Source organism: Neovison vison, chromosome 1 (genome assembly GCF_020171115.1).
Source record: "Neovison vison isolate M4711 chromosome 1, ASM_NN_V1, whole genome shotgun sequence".
Classification (NCBI taxonomy): Eukaryota; Metazoa; Chordata; class Mammalia; order Carnivora; family Mustelidae; genus Neogale; species Neogale vison.
In genome coordinates, this window is record NC_058091.1 from 238,710,452 (window position 1) to 238,733,230 (window position 22,779).

General features: G+C 45.9%; 3 protein-coding genes across 6 annotated transcripts; 1 reads left to right on the forward strand and 2 right to left on the reverse strand.

Moving 5' to 3' along the window:
- Window positions 1-214: 214 nt before the first annotated feature.
- IK (IK cytokine) lies at window positions 215-13,448 on the reverse strand. The gene is made up of 20 exons (XM_044226195.1): window positions 13,307-13,448; window positions 12,681-12,747; window positions 10,528-10,620; window positions 9,981-10,040; window positions 8,608-8,775; window positions 8,323-8,437; window positions 7,775-7,845; window positions 7,632-7,678; window positions 6,576-6,739; window positions 5,185-5,293; window positions 4,781-4,820; window positions 4,401-4,620; window positions 4,127-4,145; window positions 3,352-3,430; window positions 2,768-2,848; window positions 2,455-2,512; window positions 998-1,086; window positions 690-798; window positions 485-519; window positions 215-397 (listed from the first exon to the last, which is right to left on the reverse strand). Exons 1-20 carry the CDS (start codon window positions 13,320-13,322, stop codon window positions 370-372), a joined length of 1,668 nt encoding a protein of 555 aa, XP_044082130.1. The 5' UTR covers window positions 13,323-13,448; the 3' UTR covers window positions 215-369.
- Window positions 13,449-13,596: 148 nt separating this feature from the next.
- Window positions 13,597-15,551, forward strand: NDUFA2 (NADH:ubiquinone oxidoreductase subunit A2). The gene is made up of 3 exons (XM_044226243.1): window positions 13,597-13,739; window positions 13,862-13,968; window positions 15,353-15,551. Exons 1-3 carry the CDS (start codon window positions 13,639-13,641, stop codon window positions 15,442-15,444), a joined length of 300 nt encoding a protein of 99 aa, XP_044082178.1. The 5' UTR covers window positions 13,597-13,638; the 3' UTR covers window positions 15,445-15,551.
- A 66-nt stretch (window positions 15,552-15,617) lies between these two features.
- TMCO6 (transmembrane and coiled-coil domains 6) lies at window positions 15,618-21,445 on the reverse strand. Of its 4 annotated transcripts, none has more exons than XM_044226222.1 (12): window positions 21,297-21,445; window positions 21,008-21,120; window positions 19,009-19,124; window positions 18,722-18,905; window positions 18,367-18,471; window positions 18,106-18,191; window positions 17,761-17,877; window positions 17,441-17,552; window positions 17,144-17,330; window positions 16,904-16,998; window positions 16,134-16,301; window positions 15,618-15,889 (listed from the first exon to the last, which is right to left on the reverse strand). In XM_044226222.1, exons 1-12 carry the CDS (start codon window positions 21,379-21,381, stop codon window positions 15,776-15,778), a joined length of 1,482 nt encoding a protein of 493 aa, XP_044082157.1. In that variant the 5' UTR covers window positions 21,382-21,445; the 3' UTR covers window positions 15,618-15,775. The 4 variants fall into 4 exon arrangements, with proteins under 4 accessions (XP_044082157.1, XP_044082142.1, XP_044082165.1 ...); XM_044226216.1 differs by having other exon boundaries at window positions 15,824-15,889; window positions 15,970-16,301; XM_044226207.1 differs by having other exon boundaries at window positions 15,799-16,301.
- Between the last annotated feature and the right edge of the window lie 1,334 nt (window positions 21,446-22,779).

Consider the following 22,779-nt stretch of genomic DNA (forward strand, 5'->3'; position numbering starts at 1 on the left):
GTTCCTCTATCTACCTCTTGCCCATCAGGAAGGTCATTACTTCCTTCTCTACTAGGTGTCCTTGCTAGGATCCTTACTGCCTAGGAATCAAAAATCACAGCTCAAGGAAAGCTAACTTTCTGCATGAGCATGTTACACAATCAATAGAATTAGAAGCCATCTTAGTGCTTCAGGGGCCCAGGAGGGAAGATGCTCCAACAGAGAAGACATGATAGTAGGTTAGCCAGATTTAATGAAACTAAATGATTATACAGTAACATTTTATATACATTGACAAAAAGAGATCTTGCAACTTTTTTGGGAATTAAAGAAAGCAAGCACTGGTGAGTCCATCCTTGTGGGGAATCTTTTTGGACTTGGAAATGGAGATTAGTATTTTGGTCTTTTCACTTCAACTCTGCAATGGAAGGAAAAGTGAGTCAGCCTAAGATCAGTTCTCTAAGCAATTCCCACAGCGCCCCAGAAGAAGAATGCTGGTGCTCACCCATCAGCCTCCATCTTCTTCCTCTTTTCAATAATCTACAAAAAAGAACAGTTACACCCAATAGTTACACTGTCAGTCTGATCACGTGAGGCACAAGGCGAACTTCTCTCCACTTCCATGGGTCTCTCCCCCCTGCCTATTCCTTTTATCTGTGGGCCAGTGTCTCCTCCCAGCTGAAGTCCACCCAAGAAGTGATCTCACTTACTGCACTAATCTTCTTCCACTGGCGATCAAGCTCTGCCTTATCATTGGTTTCCTTGAAGCGCCTGGTTTTCCGCCCTTCAGACATCTTGATGCCATACTGGAATGCAGCTCTGAGAAAAATAAAGGACAAATGAGGGAAAGAAGGCACCAGAGGTTGCATGACAGTACAGAGGTGTTCCCAGATGGCCCTGTGACTAAAGACCCTGTTTAGGAATGTCTCAGCCACACTACCCTCAAACCTGGTGAAGGCTAGCCCACTCCATCATCATCCCTCTCCCCACTCCCTAGCCGTATTTAGTACCGACTCACTTGGGCAAAGCCTCCTTGTTGTTCATATACTCGCTGTATTCCTCCTGGGTATCAAAGTCCCAGCGGCCTAAGGGTCCTTTCTTATTGCCCTGTTGGAAGACAGAATGGGGACAGAGAAGGAAGAGATGTCATGGAAAAAGAACTTTAGCCCTTACTAAAGCCAGGTCCTCTCACAATCCTGTTGCATTATTTGTAAATCCCACCCTGATAAATAATAATAAATGCTTACTATCTACTTACTATGTACTGGGCATTGTTCTGAACACTAAACACATATTTAATTCTCTCAAACGCTATTAAAAGAGAACCACAGTCCTCTCCATTCTCCTGATGAGTAAACTGGGGCATAAGCAGTAAAATTAATTGGCAAGGCCATAAAACTAAATAAATGGCAGAACCAGGGTTAAGTAAGTCTCCAAGATGGAAATAAACCAGGCTCAACCACTGCAGAAAAGAGAAACAATGAAAAAGTAGATGAAATTTCTTTACCATTAATGGTGTTATGTGTCAGGGGTTGAGGTTTGTTTTGTTTTGTTTTTTTAAGTAGGCTTCACATCCAGCATGGAGCCGAACACAGGGCTTGAACTCAAAACACTGAGATGGAGATCTGAGCTAAAATCAAGAGTCTTTTCGCCTAACTGACTGAGCCACCCAAGTGCCCCAAAAGTATTATTGGGTTTTTTTTGTTTGTTTTTCTGGAGTTTTTTTTAAGATTTTTTTTTTTTAACTTATTTATTTGACAGACAGAGATCACAAGCAGGCAGAGAGGCAGGCAGAGAGAGAGGAAGGGAAGCAGGCTCCCCACTGAGCAGAGAGCCGGATGTGGGCCTCGATCCCAGGACCCTGGGATCATGACCTGAGCCAAAAGCAGAGGCTTTAACCCACTGAGCCACCCAGGCACCCAGTATTTTTGTTTTTAAGACTAGCAAAGAACATTTCAATCCTGGCTAGAATAAAATCTGATTATTTTCTAACCACTGAAATTCCTTCTACCCTTTCTATTTATGCACTAAAGGCTTGCTTACGCCTACAATGGAAATCAAAATCTGACACTTGTCAGAAATAAGAAGAAAAAATCTATTTTTGGGTGCATGGGTGGCTCAGTCGGTTAGGCAACTGCCTTCGGCTCAAATCCCGCAAAAGGCTCCCAGCTTGGCAGAGAGTGCTTCTCCCAATGACCTTCTCCCGTCTCATGTTCTCTCTCACTGTCTCTCTCTCAAATAAATAAATAAAATCTTTTGAAAAAAAATCTATTTTTAGCCTATCTCATTTTGTTTTGTACAAACACTTCAAAAGTTAAGCTTCCCATGACTCCACAATGCTGCTGCTCTTACTGTTGCAGTTGAAGGAAGGTGAAGGCCCAGAAAAGGAGACACCAATCTGTTGGGAGGGGGGAAGGAGGTATGTGCCAAAGAGTAACTGCCTAAGACTCCCCACTCATCCTTCCAATGCCATACCTGGTCCATTTTGCTGTAATCCACCTCCTCATCACTATCCACAGCCATGTCATCCATCCTGAAAAGAAGCAAAAGTTAGACAGATGGTGCAGACCCAGACTCCTACGCTTTAGCCAGAAACCTTCCCAACTAAGATGCTATATGCCTAAAAATGACCAACGCCCCAACCCAAGACCTCCCACTCAGTGCCTAAAAGAAATGTTCATCCAAGTAAAAAGTACCCCTTAGTCCCAAGTAATCAGATTTCCACTTCAGCCTCCTCCCCACAACTTGTTCTCCAATCATCCCAGCCTCCCTTAATGGTCTCACATACGTGGCTGGGTAACACTCGGCATAGCTGTTGGACATTCCAAAGAAGTCTCCCAGCTGCTTTTTGTCCTCTGGCTTCTTCAGCATATGCTATGTTAAAGAAAATAATTCTAGGGACGCCTGGGTAGCTCAGTGGGTTAAGCCTCTGCCTTGGGCTCAGGTCATGATCTCAGGGTCCTAGGATCAAGCCCGGAATCGGGCTCTCTGCTCAGCAGAGAACCCTGCTTCCCCGCCCAGCCCTGCCTGCCTCTCTGCCTACTTGTGATATCTATCTCTCTCTCTCTCTCTGTCAAATAAATAAATAAATAAAATCTTTTAAAAAAAAGAAAATAATTCTACCTATAGCAGAAAAGCTTAAAGAAGGAAGGACCAAGGGCTCAACGCCCCAACATGAAAACTTTTAAGGACGTGAGTAGATCCTCTGAGAAATGGTAAAGTCGAAATAATTGCATCCCTGACAAAATTTACTATAAAAGGCAAGAGGCAGGGTGGGAGCGGGGGTTGTGGGGAAGCAGGGAGGTAGGTGGAATTAGAAAGAATACAGGACAAGTTTTCTAGATTCCAGCAACGTATTGAAATAAAGGATATGATTCAGTGCCTTCCCAACCCGCAGACCCAGCAAACTTTTCATTGATTGACTTGATCAACTCCTTAGCAGATCCGGGTCCTAAGGGAAAAGAGATCTCTGTTCAGATTGTGAAACAAGGAACTTACCTCTGCCCCCTCCCGAAACATACTTTCCAACCTGTTTTCATAAAGTCATTTTTTTAAGCAAAAGAAAAAGCTTTTAGCTAACAAAACTTTATTCAAATTCCAACTAATAACGAGCTACTCCAGGGCACCTGGGGGGCTCAGTTGGTTCATCAGCCAGCTCTTGGTTTCCACTCAGGTCATGATTTCAGGGTTATGGGATTGAGCCCTATGTCAGGCTCCTGGCTCTGAGGGACGTCTCCTTGATTTTCTCTCCCTCTCCCTCCACCCCTCCCCCAACTTATGTGGGCGCACGCACACGTGCTCTTTCTTTCTCTCTACTGGAAATAAATGAATCCTTAAATAACAAGCTACTCTGGTTGAAATGGAGTTATGTATACAGAATACTGCCAGTTCGACCTCCCTCACATCTTCAGAACCCTGCAGGTGGAGGAACTGTATCTAGCAGAGCAAATATGCCCTGTCATTGCCCAGGAAGATTCGGGTAACTCCAGACTCATCTTCTATTTCATGAAGCAAGACATGGATCTTAATGAGAACTCAGATCAGGCAGTCCCGTAATCCCAGCCTTTGCCAACTCTGAACTCTAGGACAGCAGCCTCTCAGCCCAAGAAGGCCAGAGCCAATGCAAGATGTCTCACATGTCACCCACCTTTGTCAACATCCATGGGCTGGAAAGAAAACAGAAACTGAAGTGAGTATTGCCATGAGGGATTTGTATTCATTCCTCCCCTGCTTGACTGATCGGTGAATCAATTCCCTACCCACTTTTTGCCTCATTTTCAGGATGCTTCCCACCCTGGATTAGTTGAATCCGCTGCTGCTATGGAGCCCTGAGGCACCTATATAATAAACAAATCTTGTACCTGGCAGAGCAGACACAGAGACGGGCAGCTCCCCACTTGGTAACCAGGGCCACATCTCACCTCATCATCCACTTTTGGCTTCTCAAAGTAGCTGTGCCTCTTCTTCTCTTCCTCTCTCTCTCGGTCGCGTTCCCTCTCCCGATCTCGTTCTCGCTCCCGCTCTCTGTCACGGTCTCGGTCTCTCTCCCGATCACGCTCCCGTTCCCGATATCTCTCCCGCTCCTTGTCCCGAGGAGTCTTGGTTGTGGACGGCACATAATCCCCAATGTCTTCAAATATACTAGAAAAACAGATCACTAGCTGCCAAAGTCATACACACTTCCATTTTCCCTGACCATTTCTCCACAGATTCTCATATCAAGACCTCCCCAAAATGCCAAAGACAAGAAACAGGGAACCCTTTCCTCACACTTAGCAGGTGACAGGGCTAGGATACATACTTCATGTCAGCCTCAGGGGGTTTCTTCTCTTCCATCTTCCCTAAAATATAGAAAGAATAATGAAGAAAACATTCCTGAGTTGATTCCCACTCAAGGAACCATGGGTGGGAATTCATGCTCTCCAGCTCTGAATACCCATTAAACATCTGTTTAGAAGGTGGAATAACAAAAGCTCCCCATACTCTCCCTTCTCAAGCCTCAAAGCTGTCCATTGCTTCCTGGGAAGCTCAAGCAGACAGAACCTATGTGTAACCATCTCCTTGTTAATGCTCCATTGCTCCCATTTTTTTCTGCTTCCCAGGAGCCTCCCAATGTTCTAGACACAAAAGGCTCCAGGAAACCTTGGTTCCACCCTCAAGTGCCCCTCCAGAGTTAAGGTATCTCTCCCTAACCCTCCAGATTACCTTTATCCTTCTTCTTGAGCTTCTTATTGCGGGTACCCTGCCGCAGGTAGGAAAGGATCTGCGTGAGCTTGCTGATTACAATGTCATTTGTGGTCAGTGTGGTCTGGGCCTGAAAACCCGAAGCAGCAAGGATATTATACCACAGTGCAAGAATCTCCTCATTCATTCACTCATTCATTCACTTAACCGATTCAAGGGTAAGTTACAACCAACTCAGTGAAAAAACAGGGAAAGGAGGTGTCATAGAACGTTCCAGGCACACAGAATGACATATACAAAGACCTGGGTCAAAAGTGAATCTAGGTGCACCTGGATGGCTCAGTAGGTTGGGCATCTGACTCTTGATTTCAGCTCAGGTCATGATCTAAAGATCATGAGACCGAGCCTCACACTGGGCTCCGCAATAGGCGTGGAGCCTGCTCCAGACTCTCTCTCCCTCAGCCCCTCCCGCCCCTACTTACACTCTCTCTCCCTCTCTCTCTTAAAAGAAAGAGAGAAAGAAATGAATCTAGCAAGCTGGGATTCACTGGAGAATAAACTGGAGAATCATGATGAAAAAGTGGTTCAGGACAGAAGTTGCCAGGGTTCGTATGCCACAACAAAGACTTTACTCTTTATCCTAATAATGAGAAATCATTGAAAGCTTCTCAAGTGTGGTGAGATAAAAATTCCTATGTTGAAAATATCACACTGGCCACATGTGAAAAATCACAATGTAAAAGGGGATAGGAAGACTGTGGGGGTTATGACTAAAGTGAACAGGGGGTCTTTTGGGTGGGTGGAGGTGGATCAAAATTTTTTTTTCCCAAAAAAAATTTTTTTTTTTAAGATTTTGTTTATTTATTTATTTGACAGACAGAGATCACAAGTAGGCAGAGAGGCAGGCAGAGAGAGAGGAGGAAGCAGGCTCCCTGCCGAGCAGAGAGCCCGATGTGGGGCTCGATCCCAGGACTCTGGGATCATGACCTGAGCCGAAGGCAGAGGCTTTAACCCACTGAGCCACCCAGGCGCCCCCCAAAATTTTTTTATATTGTGTGATGGCTGCATAATTCTATGAATATACTAAAAGCTGCTAAGTTATACATTTTCAAAAGGTGGATTATGTGGCACATGAATTACGACTCAATAAAAAAAAAATAAAATACTGAAAAGAAACCAGGGTGAAAGCAAGGAAACAAAACAAGGGCATCTTTTAATATTTCCAGTCAGACATGACAGCTTCAACTGGAATTTTACTGATAGAAACAGAGAAAAGTGAATGGATTCAACTAACATTTAGAAAGTTAAAAGTGGACAGGGTTAAATGTGGTGAATGAGATCCAGGGCAGAAGGAAGGCAGACTCCCAGGTTTGAGGCCCACCTGACAGGCTCTCAGGACTCAAAACACTTACCTCCATGGTGGGGCAATCAGCTTTGCTGCGGATAAGGGTGGTGGGGATGTCCGTGTCTGCATATTCATCATCCAGGTCTACCACATAGGCCATGCGGCCCGGCAGGAACAGCTCATTCCGTTCATATGCCTTACTCCTGAAGAGCGTGCGGTAAACGTTGCGGCCTACAAAAAGAGGACCAGGAGCAAGCACAGCCACTGAGAAACTTCTACACTAACAGCTGCCATTTAGTAAGTGTTTACTCTGTGCCACCACACCAAATACTATTGCCTCAGTCTTCACAAGAGCCCTGTAAGGTACACATCATTATCTCCTTTTAAGTTATCAGAATACCAAAGCTGAAAGGGAAGTGATTTACCTCAAGTCACACAGCTACGAAGTGAGAGAATAAAGATTGGGACCCAGTCTATCTAACTCCAAAGCCTGAGCTCTTATCCACTCTTCTACATTGTATTCTCAGGGGCACTATGGGCTTCGCATTGTATTAGGCCCTGTGAGGAAGAAGGATGAGGTGTAAAGGGATACTGACAATGATGGAAAAACCGGGTTGGCTACATACTCAATAAAACAGACATGTTGCATATAGTATTCTTAATGGCTCCAATAATCCCATGAGGTGAATTAACCCTATTTTTGCAGAGAGACAAACAGGCACTGAGATGTGAATGAGTTACCTAATATCACATCCCTAGTGTAGTTTCATCACCAGGATTCAAACCCAGGTCTCTGCCTGCAAATTCTGAGCTTTTAATCACCAACCATGCTACCTCTTTTAACAGATAAGCTATAAGCTGCCTTCCTCAATGCATAAGCCACAATCTGCAAGAGCTTCCAACATAAATGAGGAGATATTAATAATAAAGGAAATGACTAAGTCCACATCTAAGTTCTGGTAGAGTATTCTAAGAGAACTAGCTAATGTCGGGGCAAGAAAGAGGAAAAAAGAAAAGAGGAAAGCAGATTGAAGAGAAGGGAAAGCACATCTTGCTCAGACCATTAAATTGCCTACAACCGACCTAAAATGCACAACCACTACTGTAAAAATTCTGTACTCACCCAAACGTGTCTTAAATTCAATTTTATTCTCAGGATCCTCATCTTTCCTGAAAAGACAAAAAAAAATTTTCTTTTTTACCAAATGTGTTCCTACTTTAGGTCCCACTTTCCTAAACCCGCAACTTTCCCCGGCATTTACTTACTTGGTTTCCTTCTGGGGCTTTTCCATAAGTTCTTCCTCTTCTTTCTCTTTGCTGGCAATCTCAGCTCGTACCTAACAGGAAACCAAGTAGGATTTAGACGTTTATTCATTTTACATATGTTTATCTAACACCACTATATACCACATTGTGCCAGGAACTAAGAACTCAATACTGAGCAAGACAATATAGTCCTTGCCTTAACGGAGCTTACAGCAGAAGAGACAAACAAACAAAATGTGATAACTATGCTATGTGAAAAAAAAGAGCTATACAGAGATACAAGAAGTGGGAAGTGAGGAGTGGGGTTTAACAACCTCACTTGTTATGGTTAAACAACCATACCTGGGTGATCAGGGAAGGTTTCCCCCCCAAAAATAAAATTAAGGCTGAGACTTAAAGGATGAGTACCAATTAGTCCTAATCAAGAGCCACTATTACTCTTCCTATATGGTCTGGGCTAAGAGCAGTCTCCCTCCTTCACTTTGAAAGGCCCATACAAGAGGATTCAGCATTCTAGGATTACTCTTTACCCACCCACCATGGCTCACCTTTTGAAGCAGAGCAAAATCCAAACCCTTCACCAAATGGGTGTGTTCCATGTCACCACCCAAGAATTTGGATTCCTGGATCAACTGTCTTCTCTTCTCTGCAGCGGATTTGTCCCTGTATAATGAAAGAAGCCACGTTAGAATAGTTATTTGTGAGTACCAAGTCCCTCTTGAAATAGCTCAGCCTGGGTTCCAAAGTAAGGAAAGTATTAACAAGAATTCACACTGTGATTGTAGGCCACTGGGATGCTGAGAGAATCCTGCCCTGGCAGCCTGGGTACTCACGCTTCAGCAGTGGGGCCCACAGCCCTGTAGTTAGCTGTGGTACTAATCAGCTCAGTTTCCTCATAATCTTTGTTGACCCCATCTCGCCGTTCCTTGGCACGGTCACGGTACTTCTCTGCTAGTTCCCTCTCTCTCTCAATCTCTTGTTGACGAAGCTTGGCATAATAACTGTGACCAGAGAAAAACAAATGTGTAAGGCTCACCAGCTGCTATCCCAAGGTCAGCAGAATTATTCCTGCCTGTTTTATCCAACTGTCTGGTGAAAGCTCATATACATCCTCATAGAACTGCTGGCCAACTCTGGACAGTCCTCAAAATCAGAATTATGGCATCTTCCAGCTCACAGAGAGACTCAGTGCTACCATGGAACCTTCCATCTGTCATTTCAGAATTCTTTAATACCACACAACTGCGTATCACTCAGTCTCTAAAGATGAGACTTTTCTGTAGGGCAAAAGGAAGTTATCTAAACTTTTATCACCTTCCAAATTTCAACTGAAAATCATTCCTGGGCCCCTGGGTGGCTCAGTTGGTTCAGCTATCTGCCTTCAGCTCAGGTCATGATCCCAAGGTCCTGGGATCAAGTTCCACATTAAGCACCCCGCTTGGTGGGGAGTCTGCTTCTCCCTCTGCCTCTCCCCGCAACTCATGCTCACACTCAAAAAAAAAAAAAAAGAAAGAAAGAAAAAGAAAATTATCCCTTGCTGGTCTTCCCCCAGAAGAGATAACAGCAAAACACAAGGTCCAGAAATTTTAGTATCTTATAAATAATCATGATGATGATGGTGATAATGGCAGATAAGATTTACTGGGTGGTTGCAATATGCCAGATACTGGTGCTAAGTGCTTACATGCATTACCACAGTTGATCCTCATGACAACCTGATAAAACTTATGAAATCAGGGGCACCTGGGTGGCTCAGTGAGTTGAGCCTCTGCCTTTGGCTCGGGTCAGGATCTCAGGGTCCTTGGGATCAAGCCCCACATTGGGCTCTTTGCTCTCCCCCCCACCCCCGGCTCTGCCTGCCTCTCTGCCTACTTGTGATCTCTGTCAAATAAATAATAAAATCTTTATTAAAAAAAAAAAAAGTTATGAAATCACTCTACTCATGAGAATACCGAGGGCTAGACATGTTAGGGAATAACCCCATCATTATCCAGCTAAGAACTGGAGAGATGAGATTAAAATACTGCACACTGACCCCAAAGTCCTAAACTGCCACTCTGCCTATCTTTCTTCTCCACTAAACCAGAGAACCTCAGATAATAAAGGAAAACCTTAATCTCCAGCCTCATAGTAACTACTGACCTCCACGCCTTTAAAAAAAATACTGTCCACCTTACAGTCCAACACTCCTTCATCCTTCCTTTACCTTTTCTTTTTTCTCCTTCGTGCAGCTGGATCTTCATCCTCATTGTACTCTCTTGGCATCCTAGAAGAGAAAGAAATTCACTGAAAGCAAAATATTGCCACAGCCCCAGAAACCCCCAACAACTGGCTTTGAGGACTGAAGAAAGGCCTAGAATATGGAACAAAGCAACAGCTTCAACCACGCAGAGATCCAGACCACTATTTGTAGGTGAGTGTTTCTAAGCTTCAGAAAGCAGCAAAACCACCTGAAGCACTATTAAAATTCTGTATCTCCCAATATCTACCTCAGCATCTGAGTTCCTAGGGCTGCAATGGACCCTGAAATCTGTCCCTTTAAGCACTAGTGGCATTCTATTAGTACAAGTGGTATGTGGAACGTACTCAGATCTTAGCACACTCTAGATTTCACTGGAGCTTCAATCTCCAGAGAGGGAGAATCAGAATTATAGGCGTCAAAAAAGAACTAGCCTTCCAGTTCATACGACATCTAGTTCAGCAGATTCTGTAGGAAGGAGATGGAAGACAGGTTGGAGGACCCCAGAACTTACTCATGGTGACGTGACTTAGAGGGCGGTGCAGAGGTGGGTGCAGCCCTTGGCGTCATGAGAAGTTTCCTGAAGTCTTCATTGGTGAGTTTTGATCTAGAAGGCAAAAATTTTAAAAATTAGTATCCAGTAAGAATCAAAAAAGGAGTATGTTAAAAATCATGGTTAACTTTACTAGAAATCAAGAAAATACAATTATTTTTTTAAAAAGCCACTTTTAATGCATCAGAGTGTTGACTATTACAAAGTCTGATAAATCACGTATGTGTGAGAATTTGTAAAGTGAATATTCCACTGAGAGGCACATAAGTCAGTACAGCAAATGTGAAAGTAATTTGGCTGTATCAAAATTTAAGTGGGTATATCCTATGACCTACCAACTCCATGCACCCATATTTAGCTTTGTTAATTATTGGAATAGGGTATAAAAAGGCGTGTAAATAAAATTTCAGTTTTGGGGTTTTTTTTAAGATTTTATTTACTTATTTGACAGAGAGGGAGCACATGTGCAGAAGCAGGAAGAGCCAGCAGGCGGAGGGACGGGGAAAAGAGGCTCTCCGCTGAGCAAAGAGCCCAACGTGGGGCTCGATCCCAGGACCCTGGGATCATGACCTGAGCCAAAGGCCGATGCCTAACCAACTGAGACACCCAGGCACCCCACAATTTCAGCTTTGAAAGTAATAAAAACTTGGAAACAACCTAAATGACCATTAACTAAAGACTAGATCATGACAGTGTTTCCCACATTATGTGGCAGACAGCAATGATGGTACAAGAGATAATTTTAATCAGTACAGTGACAAAACTTCACTCCTTGACCAAAGTTTAATCGGGTCCATTTGAGCCCTCTTCTGACTCTCTTCCTTGGCCTGCTGTGCCCAGTTTTAGCGAAGAATCCTTCTAAGTGTTCCCAAGGAAGACACTGCTCAAGATTACTATAACAGGAATAAAGACTACTGCTATAGGGGAGAAGGACTGAAACTCAACTCTGAAAACGAACTGGGACAACTGGACGTTTATTTAAAAAAAAATTACTGGGGTGCCTGGGTGGCTCAGTGGGTTAAGCCTCTACCTTCAGCTCAGGTCATGATCTCAGGGTCCTGGGATCAAGCCCCTGCTTCCCCCTCTCTCTCTACCTGCTGTTCTGCCTACTTGTGATCTCTCTCTCTCTCTCTGTCAAATAAATAAACAAAATCTTTAAAAAAAAATTATTAAGAGGAAACTGGCTAGCCATTAAGGGTAGGGAAAAAGGAGCTTGACTTGATCTATTTGATTACTTAAGGGGACTCTCCATAAAATGGCTTAACAGCATTCTTTGCTTAAACTGAACCTAATAGGACTTGCCAAAAATGGATTCCAGAGAAGTTTGATGAAAGTCTAGTCAAGGCAGGAGTCCTTGGGTTGCCTGGGTGGTTCAGTCGGTTGAGTGTCTGACTCTTGGTTTTGGCTCAGGACAGGATCTCCAGGTCCAGAGATCAAGGTGTAGCACATCAAGCCTGCACCAGGTTCCACACTCACTGGGGAATCTGCTTCCCCTCTCTCTCTGCCCCTCCCCACTGCTAACACACTCTTACTCTTTCTCGCTCTCTGAGATAAATGTGTTTTAAAAAAGGAGGGGAGGGAGTCTTTGTCACTTAAGTGAAAATAATTTTTAAGACCATAAGTGGAGAAATTAAGCAAGTAGCAAAATGATATAATATATAATACAACCTCACTTAATTTTAATACGTCATCTTACAAAATAATAATATATCTTCCTCAGACCTACATGTATGCATATAAATGGAATTTAAGTAGAAAAAGACACATATGAAAAGGAAAAGGAACAGTGGTTACTTCCAAGAAAGGGACTGGAACTGGGGATGTTATCAAAAAGAATATTACTCTTACTTCTACTTTAATTTTCTACAAGGATGAATTCCTGTATCATGTATAATTAAACATTAACTTTAAAACTCGCACCCTCCCAGCCAGAACTTCCCCTCTAATATTCTTATGCAGTCGACATTATGCAGCTAAAGTTCAGAGATAAAGGCTCATGAGGTACAATTTTTTTCACCATCCTTGTTGACAAGACATTTATAATTCCTTCACCATTTCCACACCACTCTATTCATCCCCAGCTCATACACTTAGTCCTATACTGAAATACTCACTGGTGGAAGGAGTGAGGATCATCCACATCGTGGCCATCTGGAGCCAAAGGGTTGGAGAAAGGCTCACCTTAAAATAAGTAGATAAATAAATGAACAAACAAACAAACAAACAAAAACCCCTGGCGTTAATTTAATAAATCTATTTCGTGTCAGTTCCTGTGCAAAAGTTGGGACTATATTAGTGAACAATACTGATGTTTTCACGTCAAACTGCTCCCATTCTAGTGAAGAAGAAAGGCAAAAGCAGCAACAGTGACCACACAAAGTAGTAAGTACCCAAGTGAGAAAATACAAGGAATTCTTGGTGCAAAGGAGGGGGCCCCTAAACCGGCGCTGGAGGATCAACAAATACTTCCGGAAAATAACATCCAAGATGCTGCGATTAAGATAAACTGGCGCGACCCAAGATTAAGTGCGGGCGGTAGGGGCTACTTCAGAGACAATACACACCAGTCGTCACTTGGAGCTAGGACAAAGCTTAGAGACAACAGTCCGGAGCTGCCCGGCTTCATTTGATACTAAAGGGCTTCGCCAGATTTCCACCACCCGCACAGTGCTTAAACTCTGAAGCGAAAACAACACTCCAAGTCCTGTAGGTAATAAAGGACAAATGACCCGAGCCTTACTGTCTCGCTCTGGCATTTCGTCTGCGGTTTTTCAACGCCAGCAGGAACTGAAGCTCCAAAGACAACACAACCAGGACAAGATTTTTCCCACCATGCACCTCAGGAACAATCCCACAGTGCTTTGCGCTCCGCAGCCCTTCCGCCTCCGCCCACTCGCGGAGAAAATGGAAATAAGCGGCACTCGCCTTCTGCAATGCTTTTAAGACATTGGCTAAACTTTACCCCGCCCCCTGTAAGACATCTAACTATCGCGGGAACTGGCAGGGCCGCGATTGGTCAGAGTGGAAAACTTGGCCGGAAGTCCTAGGGCGGAGAGTTAGGCACTAGGGGAGATGGCGGCTGCAGCAGCGAGTCGCGGGATTGGGGCCAAACTTGGCCTCCGTGAGATTCGCCTCCACTTGTGCCAGCGCTCACCCGGAAGCCAGGGCGTCAGGTGAGGTGCAAGATGGTATGCCGGCAGGCTTCGGGGCGCCCAGGTCATGACCTCTACCTCTCGGATGTTTGGGGAGTCCCGCGCGTAGACAAGCACGTACGGCTTTCTCTTCCCCCCAACAGGGAATTCATCGAGAAACACTATGTGGAGCTGAAGAAGGCGAACCCCAGTCTGCCCATCCTAATCCGCGAGTGTTCTGATGTGCAGCCCAAATTATGGGCCCGCTACGGTGAGCGGGGAAGCGGGCAGTTTGGGACCCCGATAGGAGAACAAGGGTTGGAGAAGAGAAGGTCATCCAGGGTCACACAGAAACCCACTGTAGGGATCCTGGAACTCGGACTTCGGCCTTGCTTTTGACGTTGTTTCATATAAACCTACATTCGTGGGGTTGTAGAATGCTGGTGTCTCGAGCAATACCAATATGCAGGCGGGCCCTGTCCTGCATAGGGACCAGGAGCTGTTGGTTTCGTAATTCGAAACGGGGTTCATATTGGGAAGCGATGCTCATCAATTCCCATCGAAGTGGGTCCTTACACATGACGTGTGGTCAGTGCCGTTTCAGGTAGTGTGAGAATCTCAGTAATACAAGCATATGCTCTGTTGATGTTAAGGTTAATGTTAAGCTCTGCGTTGAGTACTTCCTTGTCTAAATCTCATTTAATTTTCATTAATTATATGAGGGGGTGGATTCTTCTTTTCTTACTGTAGAGGTTAGAACGGTGAGTCAAAAATTTTACCAAACAGGGGCAGGTGCTGGTTCAGTAAGTAGAGCATAGGACTCTTGATCTCTGGTTCAGGAGTTAAGCCCCATGTTGAGCATAGAGCTTACCAAAAAAAAATTTTTTTATGAAACATACCTAAGATTACATAGCTAGGATACAATAGCCTTTAACCTTTACACCTGTCCCCCCCTTTCTAGGATGAACTTCTACCAGATATTCATGGCTAGCTCGTTAGAATTCATGTTGTTGTTACTCAGGTCTGAAATTATTTATCACCTCCTTAATAAGGCATTCCCTAGCAAATCATATAACACTGCCCTTATCCTGTTCATCATATTCTTAAGTTTACCAATCTGGAAATTATGGTCATGTTGCTTGACACATAGTAGGCCTTCCTCTAGGAATGTCGGGGCTGGGAGAAAATAAGTCATACCTAAGGTTAACTGACTCTAACAGTGGATAACTGCAATATATGTTAAAATTTGTTTGGAGGAAAAAGCCCATAGACAAGGGGAGATGGATGCAAATTACTTTAGTGTTTTAAACTAGGACTGGCACAGAATTGACATCCAGCCAAGGCTAGGCCCAGGCAAAGCACTGTTGTGGCTAATAATAAATACCTTACCAGGCCCCTAAAAACTGCCTTGAAACATCTTCCTTCCCATGGTGGCCACCCAGAATCAGCCAAAATTCTAGTTGGATCTGGGCTTCCTAGATGTGTTTGAGACCCCCTGGATAAACTCTAGACATCCCAAATACACCTTGGTCATATCTCTGTACTATTTTCCTCACTCTAACAAGACTGTAAGTTGAAGATAAAGACTTTTTTATTAATATTTTGGTAGTCCCACAGTGTATACTAGATATTTAGCCCCTATTCTCTCTCCCCAGCATTTGGCCAAGAGAAGAATGTCTCTTTGAACAACTTCAGTGCTGATCAGGTAACAAGAGCCGTGGAGAATGTGCTAAGTGGCAAAGCCTGAAGCCTCCACTGATTAAGAGCAAAAGCCCCACAGGTTGGGCTCTGTTGGACCGAGTACAGTGTGAAAAAAGTGTTCTGTTCTGTATAAAGCTTGTGCTGAAAACACCATCTCTGCATGTTCTTACCCTCATTTTACCCTCTACCCCTTATCACGCAATCACTGAGGCAAAGCAGTTTACTATAAAAATAAAACTTTATTCTGTCCTGGACACAGGAGCAGAGAATATGAGATGTCATTATGGTTCTAAATCCTCAAAAGGGGATCCAGGGGCAAGGAAATTGAGAGGAGTGGGGGAGGTGATGAGTTGAATGAGTGGTATCGAGAAGCCAGGTCACCTGTGAAGAGCAGTCTTCTGGAGAGCATGCACACGATCCTGGAGCTGTGCCTCTTCCTGATGTTTTTCTAGGACCTGAAGCCCTGAATGCTGCAGAAATGCCTCCACAGCCTGAGGGCAGGGAAAAGGATTCATCACCCGAGTTCCTGTGCCCCAACACTAGATTCCCACAGCCTTACAGGTTAGCCCACCTCTATTTGGAAGAGTGCCTTCCCAACCAGAGGCTGCAAGTTCTGAACTGGAGTCCACATAGGCTTGCCAGGCCCAGAAAAGTGGCTATAGATAGGATGGAAAGGGAAAGGGACCATGGTGAGACTACAGGCCTCAGAACATGGGTACCAGGGCCAAAACTCACCTCTGGCCGATAGAGGAACAGCAGATGCAGGAGCTCTAAACTCTGGCCTACTACTTCAGTGTCAGAGGAAGCCAGTGTGCCCATCAAGCAGGGGAGCAAGGGCCCTGGCCATAGATGTTGGCAATAAGCACGACCCTTCTCTGCCACGTTGCACAGAACTGTGAGCACCTACAGAGAGACATGTATACACAGTCCCCACAAAGGATGAAAACTAAAGACTAATCATGGAGCTAGAATATATGGAGTGCTGATCATGTGGTCAGGCACCATGCCAAGCACACACATGTTTTGTAATCCTCAGAGCTGCCTCAGGTAGCACTGGTATTCTCAAATTACACACGAGAAAACTAAAGTTCAAGGTGGTAAGCTGATCTGCCCAAGGTTAGTAACTAGTTAAACAGGTTAGGGAGGGGCACCTGGGAGGCTCAGTGGGTTAAAGCCTCTGTCTTCGGCTCAGGTCATGATCCCAGAGCCCCACGTGTGATAGAGCCCCACGTTGGGCTCTCTGCTCAGCGGGAAGCCTGCTTCCCTTCCTCTCTGCCTGCCTCTCTGCCTACTTGTGATCTCTGTCTGTCAAGTAAATAAATAAAAATCTAAAAAAAAAAACCAAAACAGGTTAGGGATTCACACCTGACTGGTTTGGCCCTGAAGCCATCCACACCACACCACCTGCCAGTCCTCAGGTAAGGATACTTATGAGTGCAAAGGCCTGCTCCCAGTGTTTTTACTTTGGCCATAAGATCCAGGACTTAAGTGACCCCAATACCTACCAATACGCTCACCACATTAGAAACCGGCAACAACTGCAAAAGAGGCTTGATCAGATCCATGGAAAGCAAGGAGGTACAGAAACTAGGACTATTTGCTGGAAGGGAAAATGTCAAGGTAAAGTCCCTCAAACAGGGACCTGAACCTGCCACCCGCCCCCAGTCCCACCCACCTCAGCCCAGGCAATGAGGAAGCATTCCCAGAACCTAAAGGTCTAGGCCGAGGCACATTACAGTACATACCAGTAAGGTTGTTGAGGAGCCAAAGGCCCTCAGGAAGCAGGCTGGGCTGTTTCTGGACAAAGAACTGCAGAAGGATATATAAGGCCGCCACCACACGCTCATCTTCAAGCTGATCTGGCCCTCCCACAACCTCCACTGCTGCTTCTGTTAGCAAGTTGCTTAGACACCGAAGTACAGGGCATACCAGCTGCAAAGACAAGTTGGGAGTACAGTGTAAGGGGGAAGGGGTTACCTACGTAGTAAGTAGCAAAATAGGAAGCAAGGTAGCCCAGATCTTGACCTGTCCTCTTCACCTACCAACTCCAGTCCTGCATCCTCAGTTCTCTGGACAGCCCCAGCCACGTCCAATAGCAGCAGCCCCAGAGTGGAGAGACCCCCATGGGAGATAAGCAGTGCATTGTTGACCTGGCTAGGCAATAAAACGCAAGTAACTCAATCAATCCCACCTTGAGGATGGCAAATGCCCTAGAGTGATGGGTTTCCTGGGGTCCAAGCAGAGAAGACCACAGGAGGAAGAAAACTCACTGCAATTCCAGAAACCAAAGTTCAAAAACCCGAGGGTCTGGAAAGGAGCCCCAGGGCAAGTCTGTGGTACTTTTGCAAATGGTCTGTGTTACCTGCAGATGATGTAGTGCAGGCACCAGGCAAACTCCACAGCAACCCCAGGGTTTAGCTTTGGTCCAGGTTGCAACAGTTGTAGGATATGCTGGGGGAGAGTGGAGCCCAAGACGGAACTGCCAACAGGAGAGTTGTGAGTTGGAACCACAGAAGGCAAGATGCCAGTCATTCTTCCCAAACCCTAACAGCAGGTGGGAAAGTATCCAAATGCAAACCTCTTCCCAGCCAGATACAGAGCTAAAATGTGCACTGGTTTCAGAAACAAGTCTGAATCTGGTGTCCGGGGGCTACATCACCAAGTAGGTCACATACGCTTCCACATCTGGAGATAAAATTTTACTTACGGGATGATCATCTCTGGAGCTTCCTTAGCTTGCAGAAGCTGGGACAAGGCATACCCAAGGGCTTCCAGCACAGTCAGATGGGGAGACTAGAAGTAGACAGGGTAGAGATCTGACTCTGGAAGCTGGGTCATAAGATTTCCTATGACTTTCAATCCCTTAGCACAGGGCAGAGGCTGGAGCTGCCTAAACAAAGCAGGGGGCCATATAGGGACAAGACAGGGGAGGGCTGCCCAAGGAGGGAAAAAGCAGATGGATGCTCACCTGGATGCAGGCAGCCAAAGCAGGAACAATGCCCTGTGGCAGGAGCCGCCTTCTCACAGCCTCACTCTCCACAATCAGGTTACCCAGTGTATACAGACAGAGCTCCTGAGAGTGGGACAACAAAAGCACGGGGCATGGCCTGACTCAGGCTAGGGTGGGGGTGGGAGAGCAGAGGATGAAGTTTTCCCTTTAAGGCTCTGGGTAAAAGGGAATGGAAGGTGATGGGCCTATGTATGGCTATGGACATCAGGAGAAACAAATTTTCTTCTTCCCCCTATGTGCCAGCTCAAACTAAACCCAAAAGCACAATATTTAAATCCAAGTCAAGAACAAGGTAGGAAGGGAGAGGGCTTACTATAAAGTCTGAGCTGTGACCGGAGAGGTAGGTGAGAAGGTAGGAAGTGGCTGGCAGGCAGGCCTCAGCCACCGCAGACTGCTCGGAATGAGAGAGCTCATGAAGGCACCGAGCGGCCTCTAGCTGCAACAGGGCTCGGTTGCTGGTCAGAAGCCCAACCAGGGTCCGCATGCTGCCCTCCAGCCTACATGAGTGAGTACCAGAGCCCTGCTCAGCCTGTGCCCCATCCCCTCCACACTCCTGTCCATCCCTCAGAGGCCCAGGCCCCACTCACCACCCATACTGACCAGATGAAGGTTTGCTGCGTCTGAGGGTGCTGCAAGCCTCGACGAAGGCTGACCAGAGCTCTCTCTCTCTGCTTTTCATCTGTCCCCCGCTGTGCTAACTGGAGGAACTGCTGGATCTGGAGTGCAGGGTAGGAAGAGGAGTGATGGAAACAAAGTTGCCAGAAAGCAAGCATGAATCCTACTCTGTCCACCTCACCTGTGAGCACTCTAATGCTGCAGCGTCCCTAGAACTTGTCATTCAGGCTAATATGGCTAATAAGCATCAATTGTGCAATAGAGTAGACAAAAGGACTAATCCGAACTGGGTTTAATAATATCAGCCCTGTCACTTACTTTATAAGGAACCTAAACCTCAATTTTTCACCTGAAAAATGGGAATAACGTATTTCCTGCCTTCTTACAGAGTTATTTCAAGGATAACATTTAAATCTTTCAGTCTGGCACAACTCATCCCTCTAGCCATTCTCCCCATGCAACCTATACTCCAACAGCACCCAGCATAACAGGACTTGTTTTTTAATGCTTCCAAGCTTTTGCACGATCTATTCCTTCTGCCAGGGATATCATCCCCAGGTCCTCCACTCCCTCCAGATTTCTGTTCCTCTTTCTAGCTTCCTTTCACAGACTTAAGGGTTTCTATTGTGCCTCATGTTTCCTTCATGACAGGTGGTAACATGCCTGTCTTCTTCACTGGGCTGCTCCAAGTACCACGAAGAAAAGGACTCTCTCATCTTTGTGCACTTCAGTCCCCAGCACAGTGTCTTGGGATGAAGTAAGCACACAATGAACCAACAAACCAATGGTATAACCTAGACATGAATACTTTTGTAAACAACATATGTAAACATAGACAATATAAACAAAGGGGATGCCCAATGCTTGAATGAATAAATCAGCTAAAACTAACCATTTCATTCACTTAGTCAATAAATAATTACCATCTACTACATGCCAGATACTATAGGCCATCTGAGTTTTCAATGACAACAAGTAAGATAGGGTCTAGGTTCCAAAGGATTTAAAGTCTAGCTGGAGAAACAATAAACAAACAATTAGTATGATTAATATTCTGCAAACAGGCTGTCAAGACAGAATACTAAAAAGGACCCATTTTTAGATGTAGCAAATGTAAAGGCCTTGCGACAAGAAAGATCCTAGCATATTCTTTCAAAAACTGAAAAGGGAGAATTTTGGCTAAGATGAGTAAACTGGCAAGGCTGGAGCTGGGCAACCATTCATCTAGGAAGGAAGGATTTTTAATTTTTATTTTTTTAAAGATCTTTTTACGATTTTATTTATTTCAGAGAGAGCACAAGAAGGGGGAGTAGCAGAGTGATAGGGAAAAGCAGGCTCCCTGCTGAGCAGGGAACCAAATACAGGACTTGATCCTAGGATCATGACCCCAGTTAAATGCAGACCTCTAACCGACTAGGCCATCCAGATGCCCCAAAGATGTATTTCTTTGAGAGACAAAGAGAGAAAGCCTGCACAGAAGAGTGACAGAAGGAGAGGGACAGAGAACCTCAGGCAGACTCCACGCTGAGCACGGAGCCCAAGATGGGGCGGGGGGGCTCAATCTCACCACCAAAAGCTCATGACCTGAGCGGAACTCCAGTCGGAGACACTTAACCCACTAAGCCACCCAGGCGCCCCAAATTTTGGATTTGTGAGAGCCACATCTGACTGATGTATGGAGAATGAACTTCAAGGCCGCAAGCACAGATGTAAATGATCTGTGAGACCGCTACTGTGTGTATACCAGAGAAGAGGATGGTAGTAGCTGCGATGTTGACGCCCTTGAAGACACCAGAGCTCTTCAAGAGATGAAAAACGCCCAGGACTTGATGTACTGATGTGGTGATGAGGGACACAGTTCTCGAGGATGATTTCCCAGTTTCTGGCTTGGCCCACTGGATGGATGGAGGTACTGAAGGGGCCGAGCTCAAAAGGAATTTGGCGCCAGTGGGCGCAGAACTCACCAAGCACCCGGTCCCCTCACCTCAGCTTCCCCGAGGATCATGGCCACACATTCCCCTTCGGCTTCCTCCAAGACGTCGTCTCTCAGCAGCCTCTTACTGACCAGCTGCTGCTCCCTCCGCGCCTTCCGCAATGCTGAGGGCAAAGGAGCCGGCTAAACGTAGGAGGGACATCTAGGACCCCCGTCTGCCACCCGGGGGCCTCCTCATCTATCCCCGATTGCCATACCATCCGCCATACCACAGCACTCCTCCTGGAGTGCTACGGTATACCCTCGCCGGTATCTTCCCGCCTTCCTTGCCCTCCCGCACCTGCCTCCCGCTCCCGGCGCTGGCACCGTAGCTCCTCCACTATGCAGCCCACCGGCCTGAGGCGGCCCTGCCGTCCTCTCCACATGGCTGAGCTGGAGAAAATTCGCAGGGAGCCCAGAACCAGGAAACCGATCCCAGACCTAAAAGGGGGCACCGACTGCGCAGCTGCAACGCAGGGCGGAAGAGGAGGAGTAAGTGGGCGGAGCACAGTGCAAAATGGTGGCGGGCGGACCAAAGGAGGGGCGGGGCGAAGAGACAGTAGATGGGGTGGGGCGAGGGGCAGGGAGGGGCGGGGCGAGAGCTAGAGGCGGGGTAGGACTTGGCCGCGAAGAGCTTAGGGAAGACTAAGCAGCACGCGCTCCGCCTGCGGTTGGCCTTTCTCCCTCCCAGTTCTCTTTCCCAATTCCAGGAAAGAAATTCAACCTTCATCTGGACTGCAGTGCGTCACCTTCCGCTCAACAAATACAACCTCCCCAAACCTAACACACTCTAAAGATTTTTTTTTTTAAGATTTTATTTATCTATTTGACAGAGATCACGAGTAGGCAGAGGGGCAGTCAGAGAGAGAGTAGGAAGCAGGCTCCCCGCCGAGCAGAGAGCCCTACGCGGGGCTTGATCCCAGGACCCCGGGACCACGACCCAAACCGAAGGCAGAGTCCCTAAACCACTGAGCCACCCAGGCGTCCAACCTAACACACTCATTCAAAACTATCCCGAGTTTTAGGAATATTTCACCAAAACCTCAGCTCTCACTGATGAACACGGGATTGGCATCACCTTACTGAATGTTCTCCACGACAATTATCCCCATTATGCGCATATGAAGAAAATGAGACAAATATAATTATTTCACTGTTCTGCATAAAAGTGAATCACATTATTTTGGGGATAAAGTAATCTTTAAACCAGATTTAGAGCACAACTAACTACTATGTACTGGGGAAACACTGGTGAATTAAAAAAACCATGTTCCTCACCTTCGAAATCTGAATTGTGGCAAAGTAAACTTTACATGGTCTAATCACTGCATACCTCTCCAGTCTTCACTGGAGGGGCACCTCGCCTAATTCATCTCTCCTGGGATCTTTTTTCCCTAAAACAAGCCCTCTTCCTCCTCCAGGCTTTTGGCCAGGCTGTTGCCCTGCCTACAGAGCCCTATCTCTGCCTGAACACCGCACCCTCCCTCAAACCAGCACCCTTCCCTTAATTAACACTGCCCTCAAGATCTCAATTCCAATGTCCCCTACTTAGAACTACTGGACCTCTGTCCCTGTCATAAGAGCCTATAGCACCATATACTTCATAACCATTTTTACTGTCATGAAGTTACAGTGTATTGTTTGATGTTGTCCTCCCCAAATCCCATTCACAGCTCCAAGAGAGTGGAGTCCTGGTAGCAGTTAAGCATTTTTATTGGAGGGGGTGCCTGCATGGCTCAGACCGTTAAGCATTTCTCTTTGGGTCAGGTCCTGGGAGGGAGCCC